The 27,395-nt window shown below is 39.1% G+C and overlaps 1 protein-coding gene and 1 long non-coding RNA gene across 2 annotated transcripts in view; one reads left to right on the top strand and one right to left on the bottom strand.

Moving 5' to 3' along the window:
• The window catches only part of GTF2H1 (general transcription factor IIH subunit 1), a 29,381-nt gene extending 12,782 nt beyond the window's left edge, over positions 1–16,599 (top strand). Inside the window, exons 5-15 of the mRNA XM_061406256.1 lie at positions 61–154; positions 1,490–1,639; positions 1,767–1,846; positions 4,686–4,813; positions 4,927–5,014; positions 7,285–7,373; positions 7,747–7,864; positions 11,853–11,943; positions 12,364–12,479; positions 13,481–13,573; positions 15,592–16,599. Coding sequence (XP_061262240.1) covers positions 61–154; positions 1,490–1,639; positions 1,767–1,846; positions 4,686–4,813; positions 4,927–5,014; positions 7,285–7,373; positions 7,747–7,864; positions 11,853–11,943; positions 12,364–12,479; positions 13,481–13,573; positions 15,592–15,678 — 1,134 coding nt within the window. The 3' untranslated portion in view covers positions 15,679–16,599. The remainder of the gene's footprint in view (positions 1–60; positions 155–1,489; positions 1,640–1,766; positions 1,847–4,685; positions 4,814–4,926; positions 5,015–7,284; positions 7,374–7,746; positions 7,865–11,852; positions 11,944–12,363; positions 12,480–13,480; positions 13,574–15,591) is intronic.
• Positions 16,289–26,741, bottom strand: LOC133241135 (uncharacterized). Its single transcript, XR_009734523.1, has 3 exons — positions 26,382–26,741; positions 25,206–25,255; positions 16,289–20,245 (listed from the first exon to the last, which is right to left on the bottom strand). It is a non-coding gene; the product is annotated as an uncharacterized LOC133241135 (long non-coding RNA).
• Between the last annotated feature and the right edge of the window lie 654 nt (positions 26,742–27,395).

Raw genomic sequence — 27,395 nt, 5'->3', positions numbered from 1 at the left:
GTGTCCATTGGGTTCTTAGACATCTTGGCCCAATACTCTTAACAAATGTCTTTATTTTAGGCTGATGTCCGACCCCAGACAGATGGATGTAATGGTTTGAGATACAATTTAACATCTGATATCATTGAGTCCATTTTTAGGACCTATCCAGCAGGTAAGAAGAATCATTTCTTTCAGATAGTTAAAATATTTGTTTGAATGAATTCAGTGAAATATCTGAAAAACAAAAAGCTTACCTTTATTCCTGATGAAGTACAATAAAATATGTAAAGTACTTTATCCAGTGCCTGACGTGGTAGATATTAAGAGCTTAGTGTGTAATGTACTGACATCGATCCATGGGTATGATGACTTTCTCATTCTTTCCACTGGTGGTTCTTAAACTTTATTTACCCTTTAACATGACCTGAGTAGGATGACATACTCCAGAGGCATCAGTAAATGAGTGTCTACAGCACTAACACAGATCATCCTTCATGCTGCCTGCAGAATGACTTTTCTAACCCACAAATCATTTCCCTTGGAGAAATCACCTAAAGTATAAATTGTTTGATCCTAGCTCTAGTGATGTTGATGTACAGCCAACGTTGAGAGCAGTTACTTCAGTCATTGTTCTAACCACATAAAGCTCTCAGGCCATTTTGTTCTCTGTCCCTGCTTCCTCAGCTTCTGCCCCTTTACTCCTTAGGAGACAGTCTCCTGCAAGATTCACCTCAAGCATCACTTCATTGCCACTTCTAAAATCTGACTTCCTTAGGCAGATGTAATCCCCTTCCCCATTCCATCTGCAGCGCTGGGTGTCTTACCACATTATAATGTAGTTTTCTATCTTTTTGATAATAATTATGTAGTGTTTACTCTTTGTCAGACACCATTCTGAGGCCTTTATGTGTGTTACATTGTCACAAATAGTACCTATGAATTAGGTTATTTTTACCCCATGTTACAGATGAGGAAACCAAGATAAAGATTAAGTAATTTGTCCAGCATCGCATTGGATAATAAGTGGTAGACCTAGAATTTTAAACTCAGGCTTTCCAGCTTAAGAGACCTTAATCTCTTAACTTAATCTCTTTGCTTATTAGACAACACAGGCTTCTGGAGTTCTGAACTGATAGTCCAGTGGGTTAAGGAGATCTTTGTTTATTTCCCCAGTACCCAATATGGTGCCTTGGACTAAAAGTATCCATATATAAATGATCGAACAGGCAAACTCAGGTCTTCCTCTTATTGTTCCCAGTAAAACTTTGAAACTTGAAGCTTAATAATTTTCTTGGAGCAAAATAAGGTTTTGTTTGTAATTTAAGATACGTAAAGGTAATGTCTAACGTAATCTCTCAAGTGATACTTATAGTTAAATTATTATATATTGTTTGTAAAGTTGAATACTTTTATAATTTGGTTTTGCTCTTGAACTACTTTTAAACTAATTTGAAAGGTTTTAAGAATTGGAAATTCAGTATATAACTATTGTGGTTTTTATTCACAGTAAAAATGAAATATGCAGAAAATGTTCCCCACAACATGACAGAAAAGGAATTCTGGACACGTTTCTTTCAGTCCCATTATTTTCACAGGGACCGGCTGAATACAGGGTCAAAGGACCTCTTTGCAGAATGTGCCAAAATAGATGAAAAAGGTAATTGCTTATCCCTGACACTCTAGCATTTAATCTGCTGCTCTCTAGTCATCAGTGCCATTAGTGATTTTTTTGCTTTCTGGGAAAGGTAAAACTGAATCAACTTTTTATTTCATTGATCCTCTAGGGTTAAAAACAATGGTTTCATTAGGAGTGAAAAACCCGCTGCTTGACTTAACAGCTTTGGAAGATAAACCATTAGATGAGGTAAGTAGCAGTAAAAGGATTTACAAGAGAAAACAGTCTTTTCTTAGTCTTCAGCATTTGTATTTTAAAATTGCCTGAAGTATAAATGTTCTACTTGTGAGAAGGTAAAACAGAATAATGTTATTTGGAGTGGTTTATCAAAAGTGCTTTTTTGATAGCACTGTTCATTATTAAGATTGCATGGGAGAACTGAAATTCCCCTGTGAGTTGGTAGAACATTTTTTACAAGAATTTTTTAACTCCCTTATCAACAGTTGTCTAGGTATTAATAAAGGTTTAACAAATGTTTTATGCTATATCTAACATTAAGTAACAGAGAAGGCAATGGCACCCCACTCCAGTACTCTTGCCTGGAAAATCCCATGGATGGAGGAGCCTGGTAGGCTGCAGTCCCATGGGGTCGCTAAGAGTCGGACACGACTGAGCAACTTCACTTTGACTTTTCACTTTCGTGCATTGGAGAAGGAAATGGCAACCCACTCCAGTGTTCTTGCCTGGAGAATCCCAGGGACGGGGAGCCTGGTGGGCTGCCGTTTATGGGGTCACACACAGTCGGACATGACTGAAGTGACTTAGCAGCAGTAGCAGCAACATTAAGTGTGAAAAAATATTCGTAGATAGGGAAAAGATGGTAAGCATCGTTGGTTGCCCACTATTTACCAAATGTTGAGCACAGGCATGACCCTTACTCCACATTAGCCCCGTTATGTTTCAATAGCTGGACCATCGAGTATGAGCTACCTACCTCAGCATCATGACTCCAGACTTAGAAATTCATCCAAGGCTAGAGAAATAGTTGATGCCATTCTGATCAAGGCTAATTGTGTCCCTGCCTCTATCTTTCTAGTCTAGAAAGGAACTTGCCTTCCTCAGTTACTCTCTAGACACTGTTACCTTTTAGTGCCCTTCCTTTCATTTAATTGTTAATTTTCTTGCTTTCCTTTGGCTCCTTTTCTATTGACATGTGCTCTTGTCTTTTTTCTCTTAGTGTATGCATGCTCCAGGTGAGAAAACCAATGTTAAAATTTCATCTATAGTCTAAATTATTAAATTAACAGAAAATAATCCTTGGTGCCCCATTGAGTTGTTTGCCTAATGAAATTCAGTTGTTTTCTTGAAAATTCTCAGCACTCAAGTCACTTCCTTGGTAAATCTCAACACATTATAAACGTGACCTCTTTAATCACCCTGAGAAAATGAAGCTAAATAAACCACACAGCTGTTAAGTACATTGACTTTAAAACCACACTACTTGGTTTTAAACTGTAGTTTTTTTAATGTTTCTAATATCAGTTTTCTTGTAGAATGAAGTTAATAGTTCTGACCTTGAGGGGTAGGAAATTTGGAGAGGTGTTGTTTAAGGATACAAACTTAAAGCTAGTAGATCATTTTTGTAGACCTAATGCACAGCATGGCTGACAGTAGAAACCTCAGGTTGCTCAGAAACTGGGTCTTAGTTCTCAACAAGAGAAACGATAATTATGTGACATGATGGGGTATTAGCTACACTGGTGATCATTTTGCAATCTGAAATCAACACATTGTAAACCTTAAACTTACACAATGATCTGTTACTTATAATTATTATTATTATTTACATTTTTAGAACTATCCATGTTGTATTCCCTTGCATGGATATATAAAAATTTATAAAACCAAGCCTTTTAATAAAAGTGTTGGTTGATTCAATTTTTCCCTCTTTCCCTATCATCCTCTAGTAATTCTGTCCCAGGATATGGGCTTGGGGCTCCTTGTAATTACATTCTTTCCATTCCATTGCTAAAAATATAAATACTAATTGTGTGATGATAACTCCCAATTAGTCCTGGTCTGGCTAACCCAAGAAGTCCAGAATCATATGTCCAACTTCCTACTTGGCATCTTCATTTAGGTTGTTTCCACACCCCTCAGTATAACATGTCCAAAATGGAGTCTTTGATTCCCATCCTCAAAAACCTATTTCTTCCTGGCCCTTCCCTATGTCAGTTTAAAAAAAAAAACATTACTATGGACCCGTTTGTTCAAGCCAAAACCTAGTGGTCTCCTTGGTCCCGCCCCTTTGTAGGCCTCCAACATTCAGTTGCTCGGCAAGTGCGCTACATCTCAAAACTATCTGCACAGACACATTAGCCTCCTAATTGATCTTCTTGTTTCTTTTTGTTCCCTACAGTTTATTCTTCCCTAGCAGTAAGAGTTATAAATCAGATCATAATGTTCCCCTATGTAAAAACGTTTTCAGGGGTTTCTCACTGAACTTACGATAAAGTCGGAACTACTACCAGGCTCTAATTAATTTGGCCTCCGCGTACTCAGTTGGGGCTGTTTCCTGGCCCACCCTTCATTTGAGGTATACTGAACTGCATACAAACCCATGACACAATATGTTTTACATTACTCCTATACCTTTTGTTTAAGCAGTTTCTTCTTCCTGAAATGTTGTCTCAGTGTTTGCCTTGCAAGCACCTACCTATTCATCTTACGGTGCTCCATGAAGCTCTTTTGAACCTACCCTCCCCGCCCCCCACCTCTAATGGGATTGACCACTTCTTTCGTAGCACCTGTAAGTTTTAACTTAAGTGTAATGGCTTACAGCCCAGCATCCCACTAACCAATATTTTAATGTTTCGCTAACTAGTCCAAAATTGCTCCTTAGGGAAAAAATGCAGCACTTAGCAGTTAAGATATTTTTGTGATACTAAAAGCAGTTAGTAGCATTTTTTCATTTTTGTGTGTGTGTGTATAATGTTATTTTTAAATTTTTACCTGTAAATATTTTTTAAGTCCTATATCCAGAAAATTTTTTCAACTCAACATATCTCTACTAAATTGTTCCTTGCAGGGCTATGGCATTTCCTCCGTGCCATCTACTTCTAATTCTAAATCCATCAGAGAGAATAGCAACGCTGCCATCATCAAGAGATTTAACCATCACAGTGCCATGGTCCTGGCAGCAGGTCTCAGGAAACAGTTAAGTACACATGCAAAGGGGCACTAACTGGGTTTTCCGTGATAGCCAGATAGAGTTTTGTTGTTGTTCTTCCTGTGGTACTTAACATTAATTTTTTTCCCTTTGTTTTCAGAGAAGCACAAAAGGAACAAAATGGCGAGCCCAGCAGCGTTGATGGCAATTCCGGAGATCCAGATTGCTTTCAGCCAGCAATTAAAAGGGTATGAGTAAAAAGTCTGGAATGTTTATGGCTCAGATTTCTCCACATATATGTTATGTAACTGCCAGTACCTTATGTTGACCCTTGATAAGTTCAGATGGCTTTAATTCTTCTGACCAAGCTGTTAAGTATTTGGCTTAAAGAATACTTCCTCAGTTTTGGCTTGCCTGCCTACTTTCCATAGACTTGTCTGTTAACTGGTTTTATTATTTTATTTTTCCCCTTCACCTATAAACACACATAAATGTTAGCTCATAATTTTATTTTCTGGAAAAGAGTACCCAACAAAGGCAATATGACAGAAAGAAAAAACTAAAGGTTTGTGTATTTGATTTTAAAAGATAAGATTTGGCCCTCATGTAAAACCTAGCATTTTAGACCTGGAAATGTCTTTCATTAAATAGTGAAGATGGATTGTGAGGGCGTATGAACAATTACCTACTTATATATTTATTTTCTCTCTGCAACTTTGCCAGGCTTCTATATCCCTCAATTTTAAGTTCCTCCCTTGTTTTAAAAATCATGATAAGGCTTTCTTAGAGGGCGATCAGGCAATATAGTGTATTAAATTTTTAAAGGTTTAACCCTTAATTTCACTTCTGAACAGTATTCCACTTGGAACTTTTTTTTTTCTTTCTTTAAGATATATGCAAAGATTTAGATACAAATACACTGACAGTATTATAATTGAGAAAATAGCAAACATCATGATATTCGTGATAGATCCCTACAGTGGAGATTGATGCATGCAGCAAATAATGACTACTTTAAAGGATTAATGATACATTGAATTAAAGTGACTTCACATATACCGTGACAATAGTTCACTTCATTACAATTAAAAGAAACCATTTTTTAGTTGCCTTACATGCCATATTAGGTGGCAAGAAACAAAAATGATTAAGACTGGGTTTTTGTCCTCAAAGAATTTAGTGTCTATAGGTAAGACAAAATGAATAATTGTAAAACAGAATTTAAGGTATAGTAATTATTTACAGTAGGAACCAGAGAGTAAGTAGATAAAGTTTGTAGAACAAACTGATACACAATTAAGTTTATGAACTTTAAGAGATTATGGGTCCTTTATGTATTTCAGTCACCTAATATGTTTCTACAGGATATACATCTTTAAAATTACCAAAGTAAGGTATTTCTTTTCTGAAATAAGCAAAGTGAAGCTAAAATATAAGTTAGAGATGCCAAAAAGAAGTCTAGGGAGTGATTTTTTGCTTTGCAATATTGCACTGAGTACCCTTGATTCTTGGTAGTGATGAAATTGTCAAAAATCACTGTGTGAATTTTCACAATATTCAATGATAAACTGACTCAAGATGTTCTTCCACATCAGTAGTTGTCTGCTGTGTGTTCTACAAGGGATTTATAGAATAAGAGATCCTGGAATAATAATAGAGTCCTCATATTCTTGGAGCTTTCAGTTAAATGTGAAAGTTAGGTGGATGACCAGGCCTTGGCAGAGACTTAGGATTTGGATTTATATAAGAGGTTGGGTCAGGACATGACTTAAATCAGGCAGCAGCAGGGGTAAAAATGAGCTTGACATATGGGAACGGTAGTGAAAGACATCAGTATGCCTTGAAGTTGACTCAAGGGTATAGAGATGAAAAAGTAGTAAAAACACGCCAAGTCTAGGTGAGGTGGGACTGATTGATACATTACTCTGAGTAGCATGCTAAAGTCAGATTTGTTCCTATACCGTCCAGGAGAAAGCACATTAGTAAAACCAAAATAAAGAATGCAGACATAAACCCAAATACATGAAGGGATTAAATACACACGTGATAAACATGGCATTTCAGAATCAGTGGGGAAAGATGTTATTCTACAAATGTTGTTGGGGGACTGATTAATAATATTTTTTTTAAAACTGATTCCCTACCTTATTCCATAATAAATTCTGTTGGATCAAAGCTTAAGCAAAAAAAAAAGAAAAAAATCCACAGAAGAATAAGTATAAAGGGAAGAATTAAAACTGAAAAACACCAAAGTGGGGGCAAAAAGTATTTGCAACACAGGTAATAAAATTAATTTTTTTAATTTATTTTGAGTAAAATCCACATTTTCATCTATCAGATTTTCAAATATTAAAGGTTTAATGATGCATAGTATGGTCAGAGTATAGGAAAACAGTTACTCTGTTAAGTGGTATGGTCAGAGTATAGGAAAACAGTTACTCTGTTAAGTGGTAGCTGTGTATAGAGGGAACACATGTAGGAAGTGCAGCAATAAAAAGTGTTGTGTTGATAATTATAGGCGAAGTTACAAGAATCCATTGAATATGAAGACTTGGGAAAAAATAATTCCATAAAAACAATTGCACTAAACCTCAAGAAGTCAGATAGGTAAGTTTGGTGACTATTAAATTAATTTGAAGCAAAATAGTTTTATATCACAAGTTGGTACAGAATTTATTCTGCAAGTATAGTATTCAAGTTTTTATCAGTTTGTTGCCATAAAATATAGTATTGTATTTCCTTAAAAAGTTACTTTGTACATCTCAGGAAAGGATCCTAAATGATTGAAGCGAAGAAAATAACTTTTAGCTATCTATGCTGTTCTCTTCCTAATACCCTTATTGGAATTAAGTTATTTAATTGAAATATCTTTAACTCTTTACTTGGGGGGAATGTTGTATGGAGACTGCTAAAATATTTGACAGACAAATATTGAGCACCCTTATTCTGTGTGATTAGTAATTTCTTGGCTAATCTTCAGGTATTATCATGGTCCAACTCCAATCCAGTCGCTGCAGTATGCAACAAGTCAGGACATTATTAATTCTTTTCAAAGTATTAGACAAGAAATGGAAGCTTATACACCCAGATTAACTCAGGTAGGTGATTTATACAGTGTGAAAAACAGAATCCCCAGTTACTTTTTATGAGCACATTCATATTTATAAAACTCATACTTAACTTGGGGTAAAGACATATTTCTGCTAATAAATTGAAAAAGTCAGGTAAAGAGAAATATTTGGCATACCTGAAGTTCAGATGATAATGAAAATAAGATAATGAGTTTTGTGGTTGCTGATTTTTTTTCTTCCATATATACAGTTTTATTGGAAAAATCTCCCAGATTTCCAAAAAATTTCTGGACATCATTCTGTAGATATTCTTTGTTTCTCCCTGCCCTTAGACATACTTCAGATGATCAGCAAGTTCTGTCAGTTCAGTAATTCTTGACTCCATCACCTCGACTTAGGTAAACGGGACAGGTTTTCAGCACAGCCACTGCAAGTTATTTTAATAAAAGCATGATTCCAACCACATCACTCTGCAACTTAAAAACCTTTACTGCTTCCCTTTCTTCTCATAGTAACTGTCTGGATGTTCTTTGTCTGACTCGCCAAACCCTACAATCTGACCTAACCCACATCTCTAGTCCCAACTCCAGCCATATCGCCACCCTTTCCTTCCCCACATAACTTAAAAAAAGAGTCCTGTACTCCAGCCTAACACTCTGTAAACTACCCAGAGGTTTTTAATCATATCATCTACATGCTTCCTGTGCTTTTTCTCAGGCTTTCTCTCTTAAGAGTGTCTTTTGCCTGTTTCTGTGTCAAGGAACAAATAGTAATAATTCAAAGTAGTTCAAATTCCATTGCCTCTTTAAAGCAGTCCTCAGCATGCCCAGTAGTGAGTTATTTTTTCCCTTTTCTCTATTTTCATAAACACTCAGACACTGAATTGAAAGCTGAATTGTAGTGCTTATCACATATGGGGACTGACTTTTTAACTTTTAACCTTGAAATAATCTTAGATTTACAAAAAGTTGCAAAAGTTTTCTGACCCATTTTGAAGGTAGATCCCTTTGTGAGCATGCTAAGTTGCTTCAGTCATGTCCAACTCTTTGCAAGACTGTGGACTGTAGCCCAGTAGGCTCCTCTGTCCACCGGATTCTCCAGGCAAGGATACTGGAGTGGCTTGCCATGCCCTCCAGGACATCTTCCTGATCCAGGGATTGAACCCTAGTTCTTAGTCTCCTACATTGGCAGGTGAGTTCTTTACCACTAGCGCCACCTAGAAAGCCCCAGATCCTTTACATCTAAATAACACACTACAGTTACAGAAACAATAAGTTAACATTGTTTAAGTCTTATTATCTAACCTGTATTCTTTAAAAAAAATTTTTTTTTCTTTATTTGGCTGTACATGGTCTTTGGAGAAGGAAATGGCAACCCACTCCAGTATTCTTGCCAGTAGAATTCCATGGACAGAGGATCCTGGGGGGCTACAGTCCATGGAATCGCACAGAATAGGACATGACTGAGCAACTAACACACATGGTCTTAGTTGAGGCACTCAGGATCTTAGTTGTGGCATATGGGATCTAGTTCCCTGACCAGGGATCACGCCCAAGCCCCTGTATTGGGAGCATGGAATCTTAGCCATTAGACCACCAGGGATGTCCCTAACCTATATTCTTGGAAAAATTTCACCAATAGTACCATTAATGTCCCTGTAGCAAAAAAAAGAAAAACTTTTTTTGGTCCAGCATCCAAATCAGATTCATGAATTGCATTCGGTTTTTACGTCTCTTTAGTTTCCTTTACAGTGGAGTAGTCTTTCAATCTTTATCTTTCATGACCTTGATGTTTGAAGAGTAGGTCAGTTTTTTGTAGAATGCCCTCAACTTCAGTTTCGCATTTTCTCATGATTGGATTTCGCTTTTGGCAAGAATCCCACCACGTTGATGTGTAAGTAATATGGCATCCTTTGTACATCTTATGAGGACGCACATATTTATTTGTCCTGCCTTGCAGTGTTAACTCTGATCACTTGGTTAAGGCACTATCTGATTTCTCTGCGGAAAACTTACCAATTTTTCCCTTCATAATTAGTAAGTATCTTGTGGGGAGATACTGTGTAACTATTTTGTTTACCCTCAAACTTCTACTCACTAATGTTTTAGAATCTGTTGATGATTCTTGCTGAAAACAGTTATTATCATAGTGGTAGTTAAATGGTGATTTTCTAATTCTGTCCTCCCATCAGTTGACCTTCTGAACCTCCCTGACTCATTCATATTTATTTACTTTTCTTTATAAGCATGGATTCTTATATTCTGTGGGTTATAAATTGTTGCTATCCTTTTTTTTTTAAACTGAGATATCTTACAGTAAAATTTACATTTTCAGTATATTCTTTTGAATTCAGTGTCTATATACAGTCATGTCATTACCAACACAATCAAAATAAAAAGCAAGTTTTGTCACCCCTGAAAAGGTGCCCTTGCACCTTTGTAGTTAGACCCTTTCCACGCCCTTTATACTGGCCCCTGTCTCTTTCTGACAGTATCTTCATCAGTTTTGAGCGCCTCTTTAGTTTATGGCACAATGAGATAGTACTCCAAGTTCATCTGACTCTTTCCCTGCCTGGCAAGTGTTGAGTAGGTTTAGAAACCAAGATCTGAGTACTAGGTGGGATGTCATTTGCTACTGGTCTCTTTGTCCTGTTAGTGGACAAAGCAAAGAAATATGTGTGTACGTACTTATGCTCACATAACAAATATGGGATTGTCTGACTATATCTTTCCTTCTAGATTTGGCCCTTGGGCCAAAGTAGTTCCACCTAACTTTTTTTTTTTACATGTATTTATTTATTTAGTTCAAGTTTGAAAAAGCACTTATTTTGTACAAGTTCTTTTTAGTGTATATAGGTCAACACTAAGTTTTTTCAGCTGTGGTTAGTTTAGATTTTTCCCTCCAAAAAGTGATTTGATTATCTGAGACATGTGCGAAGATGATCCGCCATCGGGGTGTGTGTTCCCGAGTGTAGCCAGTGACCGGTCAGCAAGTTTAGCAGTCAGTGAAACTTGTGGTTACGGTGCATTATCATACTTTCTGACAGAAGGAAATAGGAATCAAGTGAACTTTCATGTCTGCTTGACTCATAGTCAACCTGTAATGTGCTCTTTACACCAAGTTCTGTTTTTCATCCAGCCCATACATACCTGGATTTCTACTTGTAAAACACACTAACCCTGTGCTTGAGCTGTTCAGCAGATGATTTGTTCCTCACTATGACTGGTCCTTGGTACTTGTTAGGCACTCATTGAAGAGATACATCAGTTATGTCCCTGAATGTTCATGTGGATACAGTGGGGAATGTAGGTTTTTTTCCCCTTTTGGCAATGTGTATCCACTTCCTTGAAAAATGGCAAGTGATATATTTCTACTTTGCTGGATTTTCTTATGTCAGCTGCCAGTCAAGGTTTATCATGTTTTTTTGACATTTTCTTTCCTTAAACTCAGTTTTACCTTCAGTGCTAAGAAGTTGGTACTTAAGAAAGAGCTTGGCTATATCACTTATATGTGGACTCTAAAAAATAGTACAGATGAACTTATTTACAAAACAGAAACAGACTCAGACATAGAAAACAAACTTCTGGTTACCAAGGAGAAAGTGGGAGTAGGGGTGGGGGAGGCAGGAATAAATTGGGAGTATGGGACCAGCAGATGCACACTACCACATAGAAAATAAACAATAAGGATTTACTGCACAAGGAACTGTACTCAGTACCTGGTGATAAATTAGAAGAAAAAAAGAATATGGTTATATACATATATATGTTTAACTGAGTCAGTCTGCTGTATACCTGGAACTAGCACAATATTGTCAATCAGCTATACTCTCTAAGGTGGGGAAGCTTGACTGGACAAAAGGGGATGTATTTTGAGGTACCTGTAAATTTGGTATTCCTGAAAGATTAGTAGGTATTCTAGTAGCCCTATGGGAAGCAGTTCACTCTGGTTGCTGTAGATTGTGTATTTATGGACATTTGCTGTTAAACTGAAATGTTTCCTTCATTCCTTTCAGGTTCTCTCAAGTAGTGCTGCCAGTAGCACCATCACAGCCCTGTCGCCTGGAGGAGCACTGATGCAGGGAGGGACACAGCAAGCCATAAACCGTACGTGCTGGACCTCCTGTTGCTATCCCTTTACCTAAATCAGCTCTAAAGCAATTTGAGAAGAGTGTTAAAGTTGTAGTGGTTTTCCTTTGGAACATTTCCAGGATCTGTGTTTTGTTTTTATGCATCCAGATCCTGAAGCATACCTAGAAAACAGCTTAATGTTTCAGTACTGTTTTAATATTACAAACAGTGGCACATTGCTATGTCATACTAAAAGGTTTTTTCCCTCTCCTACCTCTTAAAGCAAAACCTGAAAAGGCCTCTGAAACCCCAAGGGAATTTAGAAATCACTAATTTAGAATAGCACATCCAGGTTTAACATTGGTAGGGTGCACATTCACATTTATACTGTGAGTCAGAGACTGCATACACATGGGAAAATAGCTTTTATTCTGTGAACCTCTTTTTCTTTTGCAGAGATGGTGCCAAATGATATTCAGTCTGAGTTGAAACACCTATATGTGGCTGTTGGGGAACTTCTACGGCACTTCTGGTCCTGTTTTCCTGTTAATACACCATTCCTAGAAGAAAAGGTTAGAACTGATCCCAGACACAGCCAGCTGTTTTGATAATGTGAATTAGTGAGGTGTTATCTTGACGTTGGAAAACTGTATTGAACGTTTACCATGTGCCAAACGCTACTTTGCCTATATTGTTTCATTTAAGCCTCACAGCATCCTCATGGAGTAGGTATTGATACCCATTTTGTAAAGAAACTTGAGATCCAGAGCAGTTCCATAACTATTAATTGTACATCTTAAAACTTAACTATCATTTTGCTGTACACCAGAAACAAACACAACATTGTTAAGTCAACTATACTTCAATTTTTAAAAAACAGTAATAGCCTTACTATATAAATTATCTTACAGACAATCTTTAGGGTCTTCCCTAGTGGTCCAGTGGTTAAAAGTTCACATTTCCAGTGCAGGGAGTGTGGGTTCGTTTCCTGGATTATCTTTAAAGCTACAGAAAAGGTGCATTTTTCATCTATAATTTGCAAAAGAATAAAAAATTTGAAATAATCGGTATTGGCCAGTTTGATGAGAGTCCTTTCTTTTACTGCTAGTACTACCTTTTTAAAAAATGCTTTGACCCAGAAATTCAACATTTAGAAATATAAGAAAATAATAATTAAGAATGAGTGTATGCAAATATTGAGCCATAGAGATGTTTTTCTACCACTGTCTATGTTAGAAATGGTCTGATATCTATCAGAAGCAGATTGGTTAAAGATATATCCATTTTAAATGATGACCTAATATTTAATGACTTAAAGATGTTCACATTAAACCAAGTGGAATTTTATAACAGTATATACTGTATGTTTTCCACATACATATTTATACACATGCACAAAAAAATATCAGGAAGGATAGGAATTATGAACTCAAAAAATCTAAATATATTAGATAACTGCTTCTCTGCCTGGTGAAGCCAGTAAATCTTAAAGAAAGTAACCTTATGTGTATTTTTCCCTTGATCTTTGTAGGTTCTTGAGAGTCTAATTCATTATTTATCTCATCTTTTTTAGGTAGTGAAAATGAAAAGTAATTTGGAACGATTCCAAGTTACAAAGCTCTGCCCATTCCAAGAAAAAATTCGGAGACAGTATTTAAGCACAAATGTAAGGCAAGAATCTAGTTTTGGCCTGATTTTTTTCTCTGTAGTAAAATGATGAAATTAACTTTGTTTTCCTGTAATTAAGTATATATGTTGTTTTTTATGTCCCTGGGAATCCTGTTTTTTAATTGTAAAATGTATCACACATTCATAAGTGTATAAAATACAGTTGCTTTTTGAAGCAGTAAAGCCAGTGTCTGTGTACTCACCAAGCATGGTAAGAAATAGAGCCAGCACCTGAGTGCCCCTGGCCAGTTGCCCACACCTCCTTCACACTCTCTCAAGGTCATGACTAACCCAGCATCTGTAATAATCATCTTCATGCTTTTCTTTATAGATTTACAACCTATGTGTATGTTCCTAAAAATGTTTATTTTGAAAACCTAAGTAACAAGTTACATTCTAGCAGTGCAAAGAATGGCAGAGTTGCCATTCTGTGAGAGTGAGCTGGAAAGTTCCTGGGTGATGGCCTCAGCTCCCCTGTTGACAGCAGGGCAGCAGTGAGGTGATGCGTGAGAAGTGTCACCTGCACTCAGGATTTTTAATGTTTTTAATGCAAGACTAGAGCCAGCCACACACAAAACCACACACACGCAGAGCAACTGCACAAGATTCTTTCTCTGTGTGTAATGCAAGTCTTCTCAAAGATGACTATGGAAAAAATAGCATATAAAACTATTTTTGTTCAGTATGTAAGTAGGATAAGCAAAACAGGAAATTTCACAGTTGAAAGCTGAAAAATCTTCATTGATAAAAGTTTTTATTCCCTAAACGTTGTTTTTTTTCCCTCAAAACGTAATATTATTTATAATCAGAAAAGAATCTTGAAGTGTCTTCCCACAGCAGAGCAAGGATCTCAGATTCAGTTCATGTGCCTTCTCATTTGATTGTAACTGCCTGGAGCACTGTAAAAAGGTCTCTGGTAAAAAGAATTCTGAGGCCCTGAGCAGCCTTACACGAGGCTGTGGTGGTCATCTCTTCTAACTGGTACTGTGGAAACATTGTGGCCTGTCAAGCAGAATAAATGATTTTTATGTAGTTTACCGACAGAAGTAAATAACACTTCCCTACACAAACACACTTACTGATAACAGATGTGGTAAATAAGGGTTTGTTTGTTTCTAACTCTACCTCAGATTGAATCCAAATTGTTGGCATGCTATAAGGATTTAAGCCTTCCTGTTCTCTGTCTCCATACTGCCAAAATTGACTTGGAGACATTATAAAAATTTTACTTCCAACCATGTAAATTACACTGTCCACTTCCAAGGAAATAAATAATCCAAGGACATTCTACCTCAGGAGCCTTTATCAGCTTAGATCAGTGTGGTCCTTTTGACTTCTAGTTATGATGAGGGCAAAAATTTTTTCTACTCAAAGTACATAGTCCTGACAGAAGGGGTTTCATAGTACTTGTGTGGAGGTTTAAGACTAATTACATTTTTCTGTAACCTATTATGTGGAAATCCTGAAGTGTTGAGAGCTGGAAAAGACCTAGAGAACATAGAAAAGTGCTTCTCAAGCTTGGCTGTTCAGCAGAATTAAGTTCAGAAGCTTTTGAAAATCAAAAGATTCCTGGGTATCATCTCAGACCTGCTGCCTCAGAATCTTCAGGGGAGTAGGGCATTTTTTATATTTTCTCTCAGATAGTGTTGATGCCCTCTGGATTTTACTTAGAAGTCCAATGTTTAAATCTCGAAACCTCTGATTTGACAGAAGAAACTGAGACCTGTAACACAGATTTTCCTGTTGTTCTGTGGCTGGTTAATGACAGGGCAGACATACAGCGTAGGCAGAGCAGGTGAACTTCAGCCTATACTGTACACCGCCCCCATCCCTCTTACCTTTCTATATGAAATGTATCTGAGAACCTTCACAGAGGGCCTGCATATTGCCTCATTGGGGAAATAAAAAAGAGCTTTGCAACTGCGCTCTGAAATATGTACCAGATCTGAGTCAGAAGCATTAACCTCACCAGCCATTAGCCCGTTGTTGCTTAAGAGTGTTGTGTTTGTTTTTCAGCTGGTAAGTCACATAGAGGAGATGCTCCAGACAGCCTACAACAAGCTCCACACGTGGCAGTCACGGCGTCTGATGAAGAAAACGTGAAGTGTCTGCAGCTCTCACAGGTTTTGTGAGACTGAGAGAACTGTGGCCTGCAGTAACTCTGGAAACCTGGCCTGACAGACATGCAGGCGATCACACAGAAGTGACAAGAAACATCTGCAGCGCGCCGACTCTTGGAGCTGATGCTGTTGTACTTGCACATTGAGAACTGAAAGGAAAGGAACTGTGATTAAACTAAAAGCTGGGGAAGTAAATTAAGGCAGAACCAAAATGAGCTAAGTTGCAAATATATATATATATATATTTTAAAAAGACACTGTTTACTGCAGTTACTCAGGAACTGCTTTTGATTCACATTAAGCTGCTTTCAGAAATTTAAAAAAAAAAAAAAACACTTTTTAAAAGGGTGCATTGATAAATCTGAGGTTTTTGTTTTGTTTTTTTTCTGTGTAAATTTTTTTCCTAAGTTTATGGCACAGGGTACACCTTAAGTATTTCTCCTCCATCTTCCACTTGGATCCTCAAGTTTTGCTGAATTCTAGTTGTACCTTACATCAGCAAGTTAAAGAGAGTACTTTAAAATAAAGCAGAGGGAGACTGTTGCTCAGCCATCCAGAAACAGTTGTAGTCAGAAGACATCATTGGTCCTGTGTTTCCTACGGAAATAAGAAACAATAAATATTGCACTGAATGTTTGTGGTTTGGAGTCCCTAAATGATAAAGAGGGGACATGTGTGCAGAAAGTCGTGTGAGGTTTTTATGCAGAATTTTGTCAGAGGACAATGGCGCTGCATGTTTTTCTTTGAGTGCAAATGTACATTGCTAAGATTTTTTTTAAGATGGCATGTGCTTTGAAAAGAGGCAATTGCATTTTTAAGAGTTTAAAAATCTTATGAGTGAGAAATATAAGAAATCTTACTTATTTTCACCTCTTTAGAAAAAAAATAAAAGATGTTTCTCATATCTCTCTTTCTCTAGTATCTGACTGTTGGCAAAGTGATAATCATTACATAGTAACTGCAAAGCCTAAATGCAAAGGAAAAAAAAGATATGTTCATGTTTTTAGAATCCATGCCATATTTTGTTCCTAATAGGATCAACTCAATATTTATCTAAGACTTTAGATGTCTTGTATTAAAATTACAGGAAAAAGTAAAACTTTTTATAGATACTCTTAACTGCAACACATCCTTTGGATTCTCCTTACATGTGGTGCTTACTTGGTTGGGTTGCTCGAGGGCTACTCATTACTTTTTTAAGCCATTATACAAGCTGGTTATTTTCCATATAAAGTGGCTGCAGTAGGTCAAAAACCAGTTCAGACTTCGAACCAGTAAAAGGAAAGCAACAACATCACTCTTCTGCTTCAGTCCTGCCGTTTCTCTTCCAGACCAGTATAGTGATGGTGTGTTATAACTTACAGTTTTACAAAGTACATTTCAAATGTATGATTGTCACAACTACTCTATAAGCAATAGCAATGGAGCAGATCAAAAAATGTTTGAAATAGAAGAAAGAGTATGTCTCGGGTAAGTTCTCTGTTAAAGATTAAGTGATAAGTATAATGGAACGTGAAGGAAGAAACCATTGGGGAAATGGGTAGGCTTCACTAAAGAGGTGACATTTTAGCTCAGCCTTGAAGATAGAAGAGGGAAGGGCATGATGAAGGTGTGAAGGAAAGGAAAGGCATTTTGGGGCAATAGTGTTGGAGAGTTGAAAGTGACAAGAGGCGGAAGAAAATCAGTTTAATTCAAGTTGCAAATGGCTTTGTATGCCAAGGTAGGGAATTCGGGTCTTGGGACCTCCCTGGTGGTCCAGTGGCTGAAACTGCAAGCCTAGTGCAGGGAACTCTGGTTCCATCCTTGATCAGGGAACTTGATCCCACAGGCCGCAACTAAGAGTTCCCAGGCCGCACCTGAAGATCTGCATGCCACACACACAAAAAATCCCGAATGCTTCAACAAAGACCGAGTGCAGTCAAGTCAATAAGATTTTTTTTTTTACTAAGAGCTATTTTTAAAAGTTCAGACTTTACCCATTAGGTGTGGGTGAGTCTTGGGGAAAATTTTAAGCATAAATTGTTTTTGTGAGGGAATTACGGTTGGTTGGCTTGTAGATAAAAAGTCCAGCAATTAGAAATGCCAAAACCTACATAGGACTTTGGAATAATCCAGACTGGAAAACTAGGTCCAAACTAAGTGGAATTCTGATAAATAGGAAGATATGAAGTCTTATAAGGAATGAAGGACTTAAGAGATTTCACCAAAGGTAACTCTAAGTTTCAAGTCCAGCTAACATCTGATATACTTGATCCTTGGAGTCCTTTCAAATTGAACTTTGGCAGCTGTTCAGGCCTACCATGACCCCACCTTCCCATTGTGGAAAATGATAGCAGCTACTGGTAATTGAGAGCCGTGATAAATCAGCACTGTGCCAAGCACCTTTAGAAAAGGCTTTGATGTTAAGTAATTTACCCCAGTAAGTGGCAGGGCTTACCCTAGATTGCTAAACTCCAGTAGCCACTTCCTGGTGAAGTTGGAAGCCTTTATTCCCCAGCCCAGGGTTTTCTTGCCCAGTTTTTCCTTTACCCTGTTGGTCATTTCTGCCTCCAGTTCTACTGCGTGGTGGTTTTAAGGCAAATCACCTTATGGGATTAGTCTGCTTAGCAGGGCCCATTAGCCTGGAAGGCTACAAAATGTCAGCATAGGGAAGGCATGCCGTGCCCCAGAAGAATGAGTTTCTCCTGGAAAAAAGCATAAAATCAGTAGTCTAGTTTACTTTGGACTTACACTACAAAATGAGTGGGATACCTTGTGTTGCCTGCTTCAATCTGAAAAAAATGATTGCTCAAACATCCATAACTGAGAAAGGTAACCCACTCATCCAGGCCGAGGGTTTAATCCAGAAACTGATTTCCTATTGGTGCATATGTCGTCTGGAGCCACAGTGGCCCTGGGATGGAAAGCTGCCCATTTTAAACTTAGGTTTGCTGTTTCCAGTGTCAGAACTTGCATGGGATTCCTCAGTGCATTACCTCTGCCCTTTCCCAGTTTAGCTTCTTCAAGACTCAGCTGTTCTTCCAGTTCCTAAGGCCAGGGGAGTCTTAGTTATTTTCAGCTCTTTAATTATCCAGAGCTGGAGCAGTTCCTAGAACTTGGTTCAAGGATGATCAGACTTGGTTTGTAGTCCATATCCTCAATCGGGTGTGTATTTAAGTTACAGAAAAGACTTTGGGAGCTACCTGCAGAGTCCGTTTTCATAAGTCTTTCCCAGAACCCCTAATATGACAAACATGGAATTAATTGTACCTGTTGAAGTGGAGCCAGAGGTCCAGGTGTTCCCATTTCCCCTAACGATGCAGCTTGAAAAACCTATATAGCCTCTCTGGCCACCTAGTAACCTGCTGTTTTTTGGGATGGATAACAAATAGGCTGACGGGAATTCCCTGGCGGCCTAGTGGTTAAATCTTGGCACTCACTGCTGTGGGCCCAGGTTTGATTTCTGGTCAGGGAACTGAGATCCCATAAGCCCTGTGTGTGACCAGAAAAGAAAAATTATCTTTAAAAGTAGGCTGACGCATGAGGTAAAACTGGCTTAATCTTTAAATTTTACTTATCTGTAGTCATAGAAATAAATAGCAAGATGGTATTAGTGAAGTCGCTTAGTCGTGTCCGACTCTTTGTGACCCCGTGGACCGTAGCCCACCAGGCTCCTCCATCCATGGGATTCTCCAGAGAAGAATACTGGAGTGGGTTGCCATTTCCTTCTCCAGGGGATCTTCCCAACCCAGGGATCAAACCCAGGTCTCCTGCATTGCAGGCAGTTGCTTTAACTTCTGAGCCACCAGGGAAGCCCAAGATGGTATTAAGCAAGGCTTAAACCCATCCTCTTGTTCAGTTGCTAAGTTGTGTCTGACTCTGTGACCCCATGGATGGTAGCCCGCCAGGATCCTCTGTGCATGGAATTCTCCAGGCAAGAACACGAGTGGATTGCCATTCCCTTCTCCAGGGGATCTTCCCTACCCAGGGATCGAACCCAGGTCTTCTGAATTGCAGGCAGATTCCTTACCATCTGAGCCACCTGAGAAGCCTAGCACACACCTTAGGAATTAGACTGAACACTCTAAAAGATAAAGACTGTCAGATTGGATTGAAAAACAAGACTCAACTATATGCTAGTTGCAATTACAGAAATGTCTATACTTACCTCACTGGATTTGCCCTCCCCTCATGTCAAACTCCAGAGAAGGCGATGGCACTCCACTCCACTACTCTTGCCTGGAAAATCCCGTGGATGGAGGAGCCTGGTAGGCTGTAGTCCATGGGGTCGCGAAGAGTCAGACACGACACAGCAACTTCACTTTCACTTTTCCCTTTCATGCATTGGAGAAGGAAATGGCAACCCACTCCGGTGTTCTTGCCTGGAGAATCCCAAGGACGGGGGAGCCTGGTGGGCTGCCGTCTATGGGGTTGCACAGAGTCGGACACGACTGAAGCGACTTAGCAGCAGCAGCAGCAGCACGTCAAATTCAGGTTCACTAGGTGTTAGAATTCACAGACCACCTTTACTCAAATGTGTATCTTTCTGGTTCAAGTAGCTGAGTGGTGAACTGAATAGTGAAAAGGGAATGAAAAGATCACTGACCATTAATGTCCATTTTTTAATTACAAAAGTATTATTTTTTAAGGTTTAAGGTTTGAATAGTACTGATATATATAAAATAGAAAATGTTTCTGTATCCTTACCCCCAAGTCTCAGTCTCTTGAGGTAGTGCTTAGTGCATTTTCTCCAAGACTTTTTTTTCCATGCACTTAAAATCATTTTTCTAGCCTACAGAGATTTTTCTAGCAAAGAAACACCTGTGAACACACTTATACCCTTTAAGATAAACCCTGACAGGGGGCTTATCTCCTTAGAGAATCCACTAATGGTCCCCTTTATGTAAGCTAAATTTTGTGAATTTTGGTCTTCCCCGTTAGTGTGCTACTTCTGGTACCCAGTTATCCATAAGAACAGGCTATGTCTGGCCTGAATACAAAAATTCCTTGGAATTTTTACTTGTACAATCAGATTCTTGTCACCCAAGACCCACAGATGTAAGAAGCAGAAAAAAAGGAGTGCTATATCAGGCCCTCCCAGGATGAATTGCCGCCTCAGCAGTGGCAGACCCATGGTGTAGCAGAGTCATTAGAGCCCAGACTTTGAACCTACACTGTTGGACTCAAGTCCCACTTCGAAGCTCACTAGCTATGTGACTTAATCTGTGCATCAGTTTCTTCTTCATCTATTAACTGAGTGTTATAGTAGCACTTTCTGCCATAAGGGTGGTGTCATCTGCATATCTGAGGTGATTGATATTTCTCCCAGCAATCTTGATTCCAGCTTGTGCTTCTTCCGGTCCAGCGTTTCTCATGATGTACTCTGCATATAAGTTAAATAAGCAGGGTGACAATATACAGCCTTGATGTACTCCTTTCCTGATTTGGAACCAGTCTATTGTTCCATGTCCAGTTCTAACTGTTGCTTCCTGACCTGCATACAGGTTTCTCAAGAGGCAGGTCAGGTGGTCTGGTATTCCCATCTCTTGAAGAATTTTCCAGTTTATTGTGATCCACACAGTCAAAGACTGTGGCATAGTCAATAAAGCAGAAATAGATGTTTTTCTGGAACTCTTCTTGCTTTTTTGATGATCCAGTGGATGTTGGCAAGTTGATCTCTGGTTCCTCTGCCTTTTCTAAAATCAGCTTGAACATCTGAAAGTTCACGTTTCACGTACTGCTGAAGACTGGCTTGGAGAATTTTGAGCTTCACTTTACTAGCGTGTGAGATGAGTGCAATTGTGCAGTAGTTTGAGCATTCTTTGGCATTGCCTTTCTTTGGGATTGGAATGAAAACTGACCTTTTCCAGTCCTGTGGCCACTGCTGACTTTTCCAAATTTGCTGGTATGTTGAGTGCAGGACTTTCACAGCATCATCTTTCAGGATTTGAAATGGCTCAACTGGAATTCCATCACCTCCACTAGCTTTGTTCATAGTGATGCTTTCTAAGGCCCACTTGACTTAACATTCCAGGATGTCTGGCTCTAGGTCAGTGATCACACCATCGTGATTATCTGGGTCATGAAGCTCTCTTTTGTACAGTTCTTCTGTGTATTCTTGCCACCTCTTCTTTATATCTTCTGCTTCTGTTAGGTCCATACCATTTCTGTCCTTTATCAAGCCCATCTTTGCATGAAATGTTCCCTTGGTATCTCTAATTTTCTTGAAGAGATCTCTAGTCTTTCCCATTCTGTTGTTTTCCTCTATTTCTTTGCATTGCTCACTGAGGAAGGCTTTCTTATTTCTTCTTGCTATTCTTTGGTACTCTGCATTCAAATGGGAATATCTTTCCTTTTCTCCTTTGCTTTTCACTTGTCTTCTTTTCACAGCTATTTGTAAGGCCTCCTCAGACAACCATTTTGCTTTTTTGCATTTCTTTTCCTTGGGGATGGTCTTGATCCCTGTCTCCTGCACAATGTCACGAACCTCCGTCCATAGTTCATCACGTTCATCATATTTCATCATAGTTCATCAGAAAGTGAAGAGGAACTAAAAAGCCTGTACAATGCATTTTTGCAATTCTTTTCCTTGGGGATGATCTTGATCCCTGTCTCCTGCACAATGTCACGAACCTCCATTCATAGTTCATCAGGTTTATCATATTTCATCATAGTTCATCAGAAAGTGAAGAGGAACTAAAAAGCCTCTTGATGGAAGTGAAAGAGGAGAGTGAAAAAATTGGCTTAAAGCTCAACATTCAGAAAACTAAGATCATGGCATCTGGTCCCATCACTTCATAGGAAAAAGATGGGGAAACAGTGGAAACAGTGTCAGACTTTTGGGGGGCTCCAAAATCACTGCAGATGGTGATTTTAGCCATGAAGTTAAAAGACGCTTACTCCTTGGAAGGAAAGTTATGACCAACCTAGATAGCATATTAAAAAGCAAAGATATTACTTTGCCAACAAAGGTCTGTCTAGTCAAGGCTATGGTTTTTCCAGTAGTCATGTATGGATGTGAAAGTTGGACTGTGAAGAAAGCTGAGTGCCAAAGAATTGATGCTTTTGAACTCTGGTGTTGGAGAAGACTCTTGAGAGAGCCCCTTGGACTGCAAGGAGATCCAACCAGTCCATCCTAAAGGAGATGAGTCCTGGGTGTTCTTTGGAAGGAATGATGCTGAGGCTGAAACTCCAATACTTTGGCCACTTCGTGCGAAGAGTTGACTCATTGGAAAAGACCCTGCTGCTGGGAGGGACTGGGGGCAGGAGGAGAAGGGGACGACAGAGGATGAGATGGCTGGATGGCATTACTGACTCAATGCACATGAGTTTGGGTGAACTCCAGGAGTTGGTGATGGACAGGGAGGCCTGGCGTGCTGCGATTCATGGGGTCGCAAAGAGTCGGACATGACTGAGCGGCTGAACTGAACTGCTAGTAGCACTTAGCTGGTAGGGTTACCGTGAGGATAACAGAGTATACAGGACACTTGGGACAGAGTCCAACACTTGATATGTGTCAGGTGAGTGTCTGCTGATATAGGTTTTCACTGAGCCACACAGTAAAAGGCAACATCTTCTTAAGTTCCTTGTTTAGAAACCTGAATGGAAGAAAATTCCCTCAATGAACAGTAAAGGTGCTTAGTTTTGTACTTTTACCCCACCCAAAACTGCCCCCCAAAACTAATTTTCATGGCTTATCTTTAATAGACTTATTAATACTCACTTCTTAGTGGTGCCCTGCATTCTCCAAATTACCTATATGAAATTGCTTATAACTAATTGCACACTTCAGTTGCAGTATTTATGAAATAAACTCTTTCCAGTCTTTTGAGAACCTGAAGAGAATGTTTCTGTATTCTTTCCTGGGATGTAAAATGTAAAATATAGATTAAAGGACAACTGTAAGTTAAAAGAAACTATAAATTAGAATCCAAAATTTGTTTGAAATGAATGTGTCATTTCATATCTTGTGTTTTACATTTAGGGAAGAAAACTTTCCTTTTTTTTTATTCGTGGGAATGGGAAAAGAAGCACAGCGTATTATATCTTAACTACTTGCTAAGATTTTTTCTTAAAGACAGAAGTTGGAATCTACGTAGAAAACAAACTTATGGTTACCAGGGGGTAAGCAGGAGGAGGGATTAATGGATGGTTGGGGTTGACATATACACACTACTATATATAAGATAGATAACTAATAAGGACCTACTGTATAGCATAGGGGACTCTGCTCAATACTCCATAATGACCAATATGGTAAAAGAATCTGAAAGAATGGGTATATGCATATGTATAACTGATCCACTTTGCTATACACGTGAGACTAACACAACATTGTAAATCAGCTATATTTCACTAAAAAAATATTTTGAAAAAGGAAGCTGGGGGCTTCCCTGGTGGCTCAGTGGTAAAGAACTGGCCTGCCAATGCAGGAGACATGGGTTCGATCCCTGACGGGAAAGATCCCATGTGCCACAGAACAACTAAGCCCCATGCATCACAATTACTGAGCCAGCACTCTAGAGCCTGCGCTCTGCAACAAGAGAAGCCACCACAAGGAGAAGCCCTCAAACCGCACCTAGAGAGTAGCCTCCGCCCTCCACAACTAGACCCAGCACAGCCAAAAATAAGTAAATAAAATTATTTTTTTAAAGACGTTGGGATCAAAGAATAAGAAGATATGCTGAGTTAGCAAGAGAGCAACCTTGAGGCTTGATAAAATACGTGAATGGGTTTCTCTTCAAAACAAGGTCACTAACAGCCTTCACTGAACACATCCCCAGACCCAAAAGTGGTGACTTTGTTGTCTGGACAGTAGCATATCACAAGTATTGCTTAGGCAAGAAGGAATTTCCTGAAAAACCTGATAGTGATCCATTTTCTGGGTTACATGAATAGGTTGTTGACAATCTAGTAATGAGTAAGTGCTTCAGCTCTAAACCTGAGCTCCTGTGTTCAAATCCTAGTCCACCGCTTACTAGCTATGCCATTCAGTTCAGTTCAGTTGCTCAGTCGTGTCCGACCCTTTACAACCCCACAAACTGCAGCATCCCAGGCTTCCCTGTCCATCACCAACTCCCAGAGCTTGCTCAAACTTATGTGCATTGAGTCAGTGATGCCATCCAACCATCTCACCCTCTGTTGTCCCCTTCTCCTCCTGCCTTCAATCTTTCCCAGCATCAGGGTCTTTTCAAATGAGTCAGCTCTTTGCATCAGGTGGCCAAAGTATTGGAGTTTCAGCTTCAGCATCAGTCCTTCCAATGAATATTCAGGATGGATTTCCTTTAGGAAATCTCCTGGTTTGATCTCCTTGCAGTCCAAGGGACTCTCAAGAGTCTTCTCCAACACCACAGTTCAAAAGCATTAATTCTTCCGCACTCGGCCTTCACTGCTTATGCCTCAGCATTCTCACTTGTAAAGTGGGCATAATAAGAGTACTTAGGAAGTAAAAATTGAATAAGCTAATATAAGCTTGCAAGGCAAAAATTAAAGACTCAATAATTGTTCTTCATACCATTTATTATTATTTACCTCTATCAGACTTCAGCTCAAAGCTGATTGATATCAACATTGATAGGGAACTGTGGCAGAAAGTAAGAGGGAAAAAAATTAATATTTATTTGATCTATTTACCAAACATTTGCCATGTTATATGTACATTCTTAATTAATCCTTATGATTAACTCAGTTTTTTTTTTTTTTACAGTTTTCTAATTAGAGGATTATTACTTGACAATATTCGGATGGTTTTTGCCACACATCAACATGAATCAGCATTAGGTGTGCATACATATGTCCTGTCCCTCTTGAACCCCCACTTCCACCTGCCTCTCCATCCCACCCCTCCAAGTTGTCGCAGAGCACTGGCTTTGGGTTCCCTGAGTCATATATCGAACTCACCAGCTATCTGTTTTACATATGGTAATAAATACGTTTCAATGTATTCTCTCATATCTTCCCACCCTCTTCTTCCAGCACTGTGTCCAAAATGTCTGTGTCTCCTTCGCCACCCTGCAAGTAGGATCGTCAGTACTATCTTTCTAGATTCCATATATATGCATTAATATACAATGTGTCTTTCTCTTTCTGACTTATCTCACTCTGTATAATGGACTCTAGGTTCATTCACCTCATTAGAACTGACTCAAATGTGTTCCTCTTTATAGTTAAGGATTCACTCATTTATCAAGCTCCTAGTATGCATCAGTCTACAGCCCCCACTATATAAAGTCTCTGGTCAGGAAAAGATGATGGTTATAATAGACTGTGCCCTCATGGGACTTAATAAACTGAGGAATGGAGAGGTGAAATAACTTGCCTAAAGACCCTGACTCCTAGTTGAGAGTGGAGAGCTAAGATTCAGGCTCTGCTCCTCAAAGCAAATCTATGCAGCTGCGAACTATTGACCTCTCTCCCTAATCGCCTTATTGTCTCCCCACCCTGCTATCAGGCCACACACACTGTCAAGCACATTTTCCTGAAGAGCAGTGACAGATTCTTGGGGACCCGAAGCTCTAAAGGAGAGCCACATAGGGTTCAACTCTGCTGTTGGTACCTAAGCAACCATTATGCACCAGGTCCTCTGAAGAATTCAAAGAGTTTTCACTGTCCTGTTTTCTCCTGACATTTTACTTTTTTAAAATTAAATTTTTTGCATATTTATACGTGCTCATAATTTAAAAAATCAAAAGCATAAAGGGTACATACCGAAACATCATGTCCATCAACTTCCCTCTTCACAGAAGTCATCACTTTCAACTCTTTTAGCTTATATTATTCCATTCTCAGTTTATCAATTTTGTTATTCACTACTACTATGGCAGTTAAGGATTTGGTGTTCTTATACCATTGTTCCCATTTCCCTTTCTCCAGCTTCCCAATATAGTTATTTCACAGGTTCCTCTGGTAATCAGTAGTCAGTTTTCACATTTTGATAATGTAAATATTGTTTGGTGTTTCAAGTCAGAGTCCTGGCAGGAAATAAATGGCACCCTCAAGCTGGGTAATTTGAAGAGATTAATAAAGGTACGGTTTCCCAAGGTGCAGGCAGAGTGCAGCGCAGGCAGAGAAACCCTAAGTTGTAGTGTGGTATCCTAGTTACCAGTCCTAGGCCTGATGGGGCAACAGAAAGAAGTAGTTACCAGGAAAGACAGGAGTCCAGGGACACAGACAGCTCAGTCCCACATGGAGGGCTCCATCTCACTCGCCCTCTCCCCCAGTCTCCAGGGATGGCAGAGGGAGGGGGTACCGCTACTGTGTGTGTCCTTCAGGTCAGCCCCTCAGAGCCCAAAGCATGATGGAGAAGAGGACAGTGAACCTGCAGGCCAAACAGATGTCAAAAAAAAAAAAAAAGATGTCCTGCACCACAGCCAACCAGGGTACCTTTCTTGACCAACTGTTTGTCCTTCACCACAGTTTTGAGTGGGCTTTCCAGGTGGCACTAGCGCTTAAAACAACAACAACAACAACCCCCTCTCAATGAAGGAGACGTAAGAGAAGCAGGTTTGGTCCCTGGGTCAGGAAGATCCCCTGGAGGAGGGCATGGCAACCCTCTCCAGTTCCAGTATTCTTGCCTGGAGAATCCCCATGGACAGAAGAGCCTGGCGGGCTACAGTCCACGGGGTCACAAGAGTCGGATACGACTGAAGTGATGCAGCATGCATGCAGTTTTCAGCTGGCTCCATCTTCTAACATTCCTGTGGCTACTTTACTCCAAACTCT

The sequence above is a fragment of the Bos javanicus genome, chromosome 29 (assembly GCF_032452875.1).
Source record: "Bos javanicus breed banteng chromosome 29, ARS-OSU_banteng_1.0, whole genome shotgun sequence".
Taxonomy (NCBI): domain Eukaryota; kingdom Metazoa; phylum Chordata; class Mammalia; order Artiodactyla; family Bovidae; genus Bos; species Bos javanicus.
The sequence above is the reverse complement of the archived record's forward strand: the minus strand, read 5'-3'. Positions and strand labels throughout refer to the sequence as shown.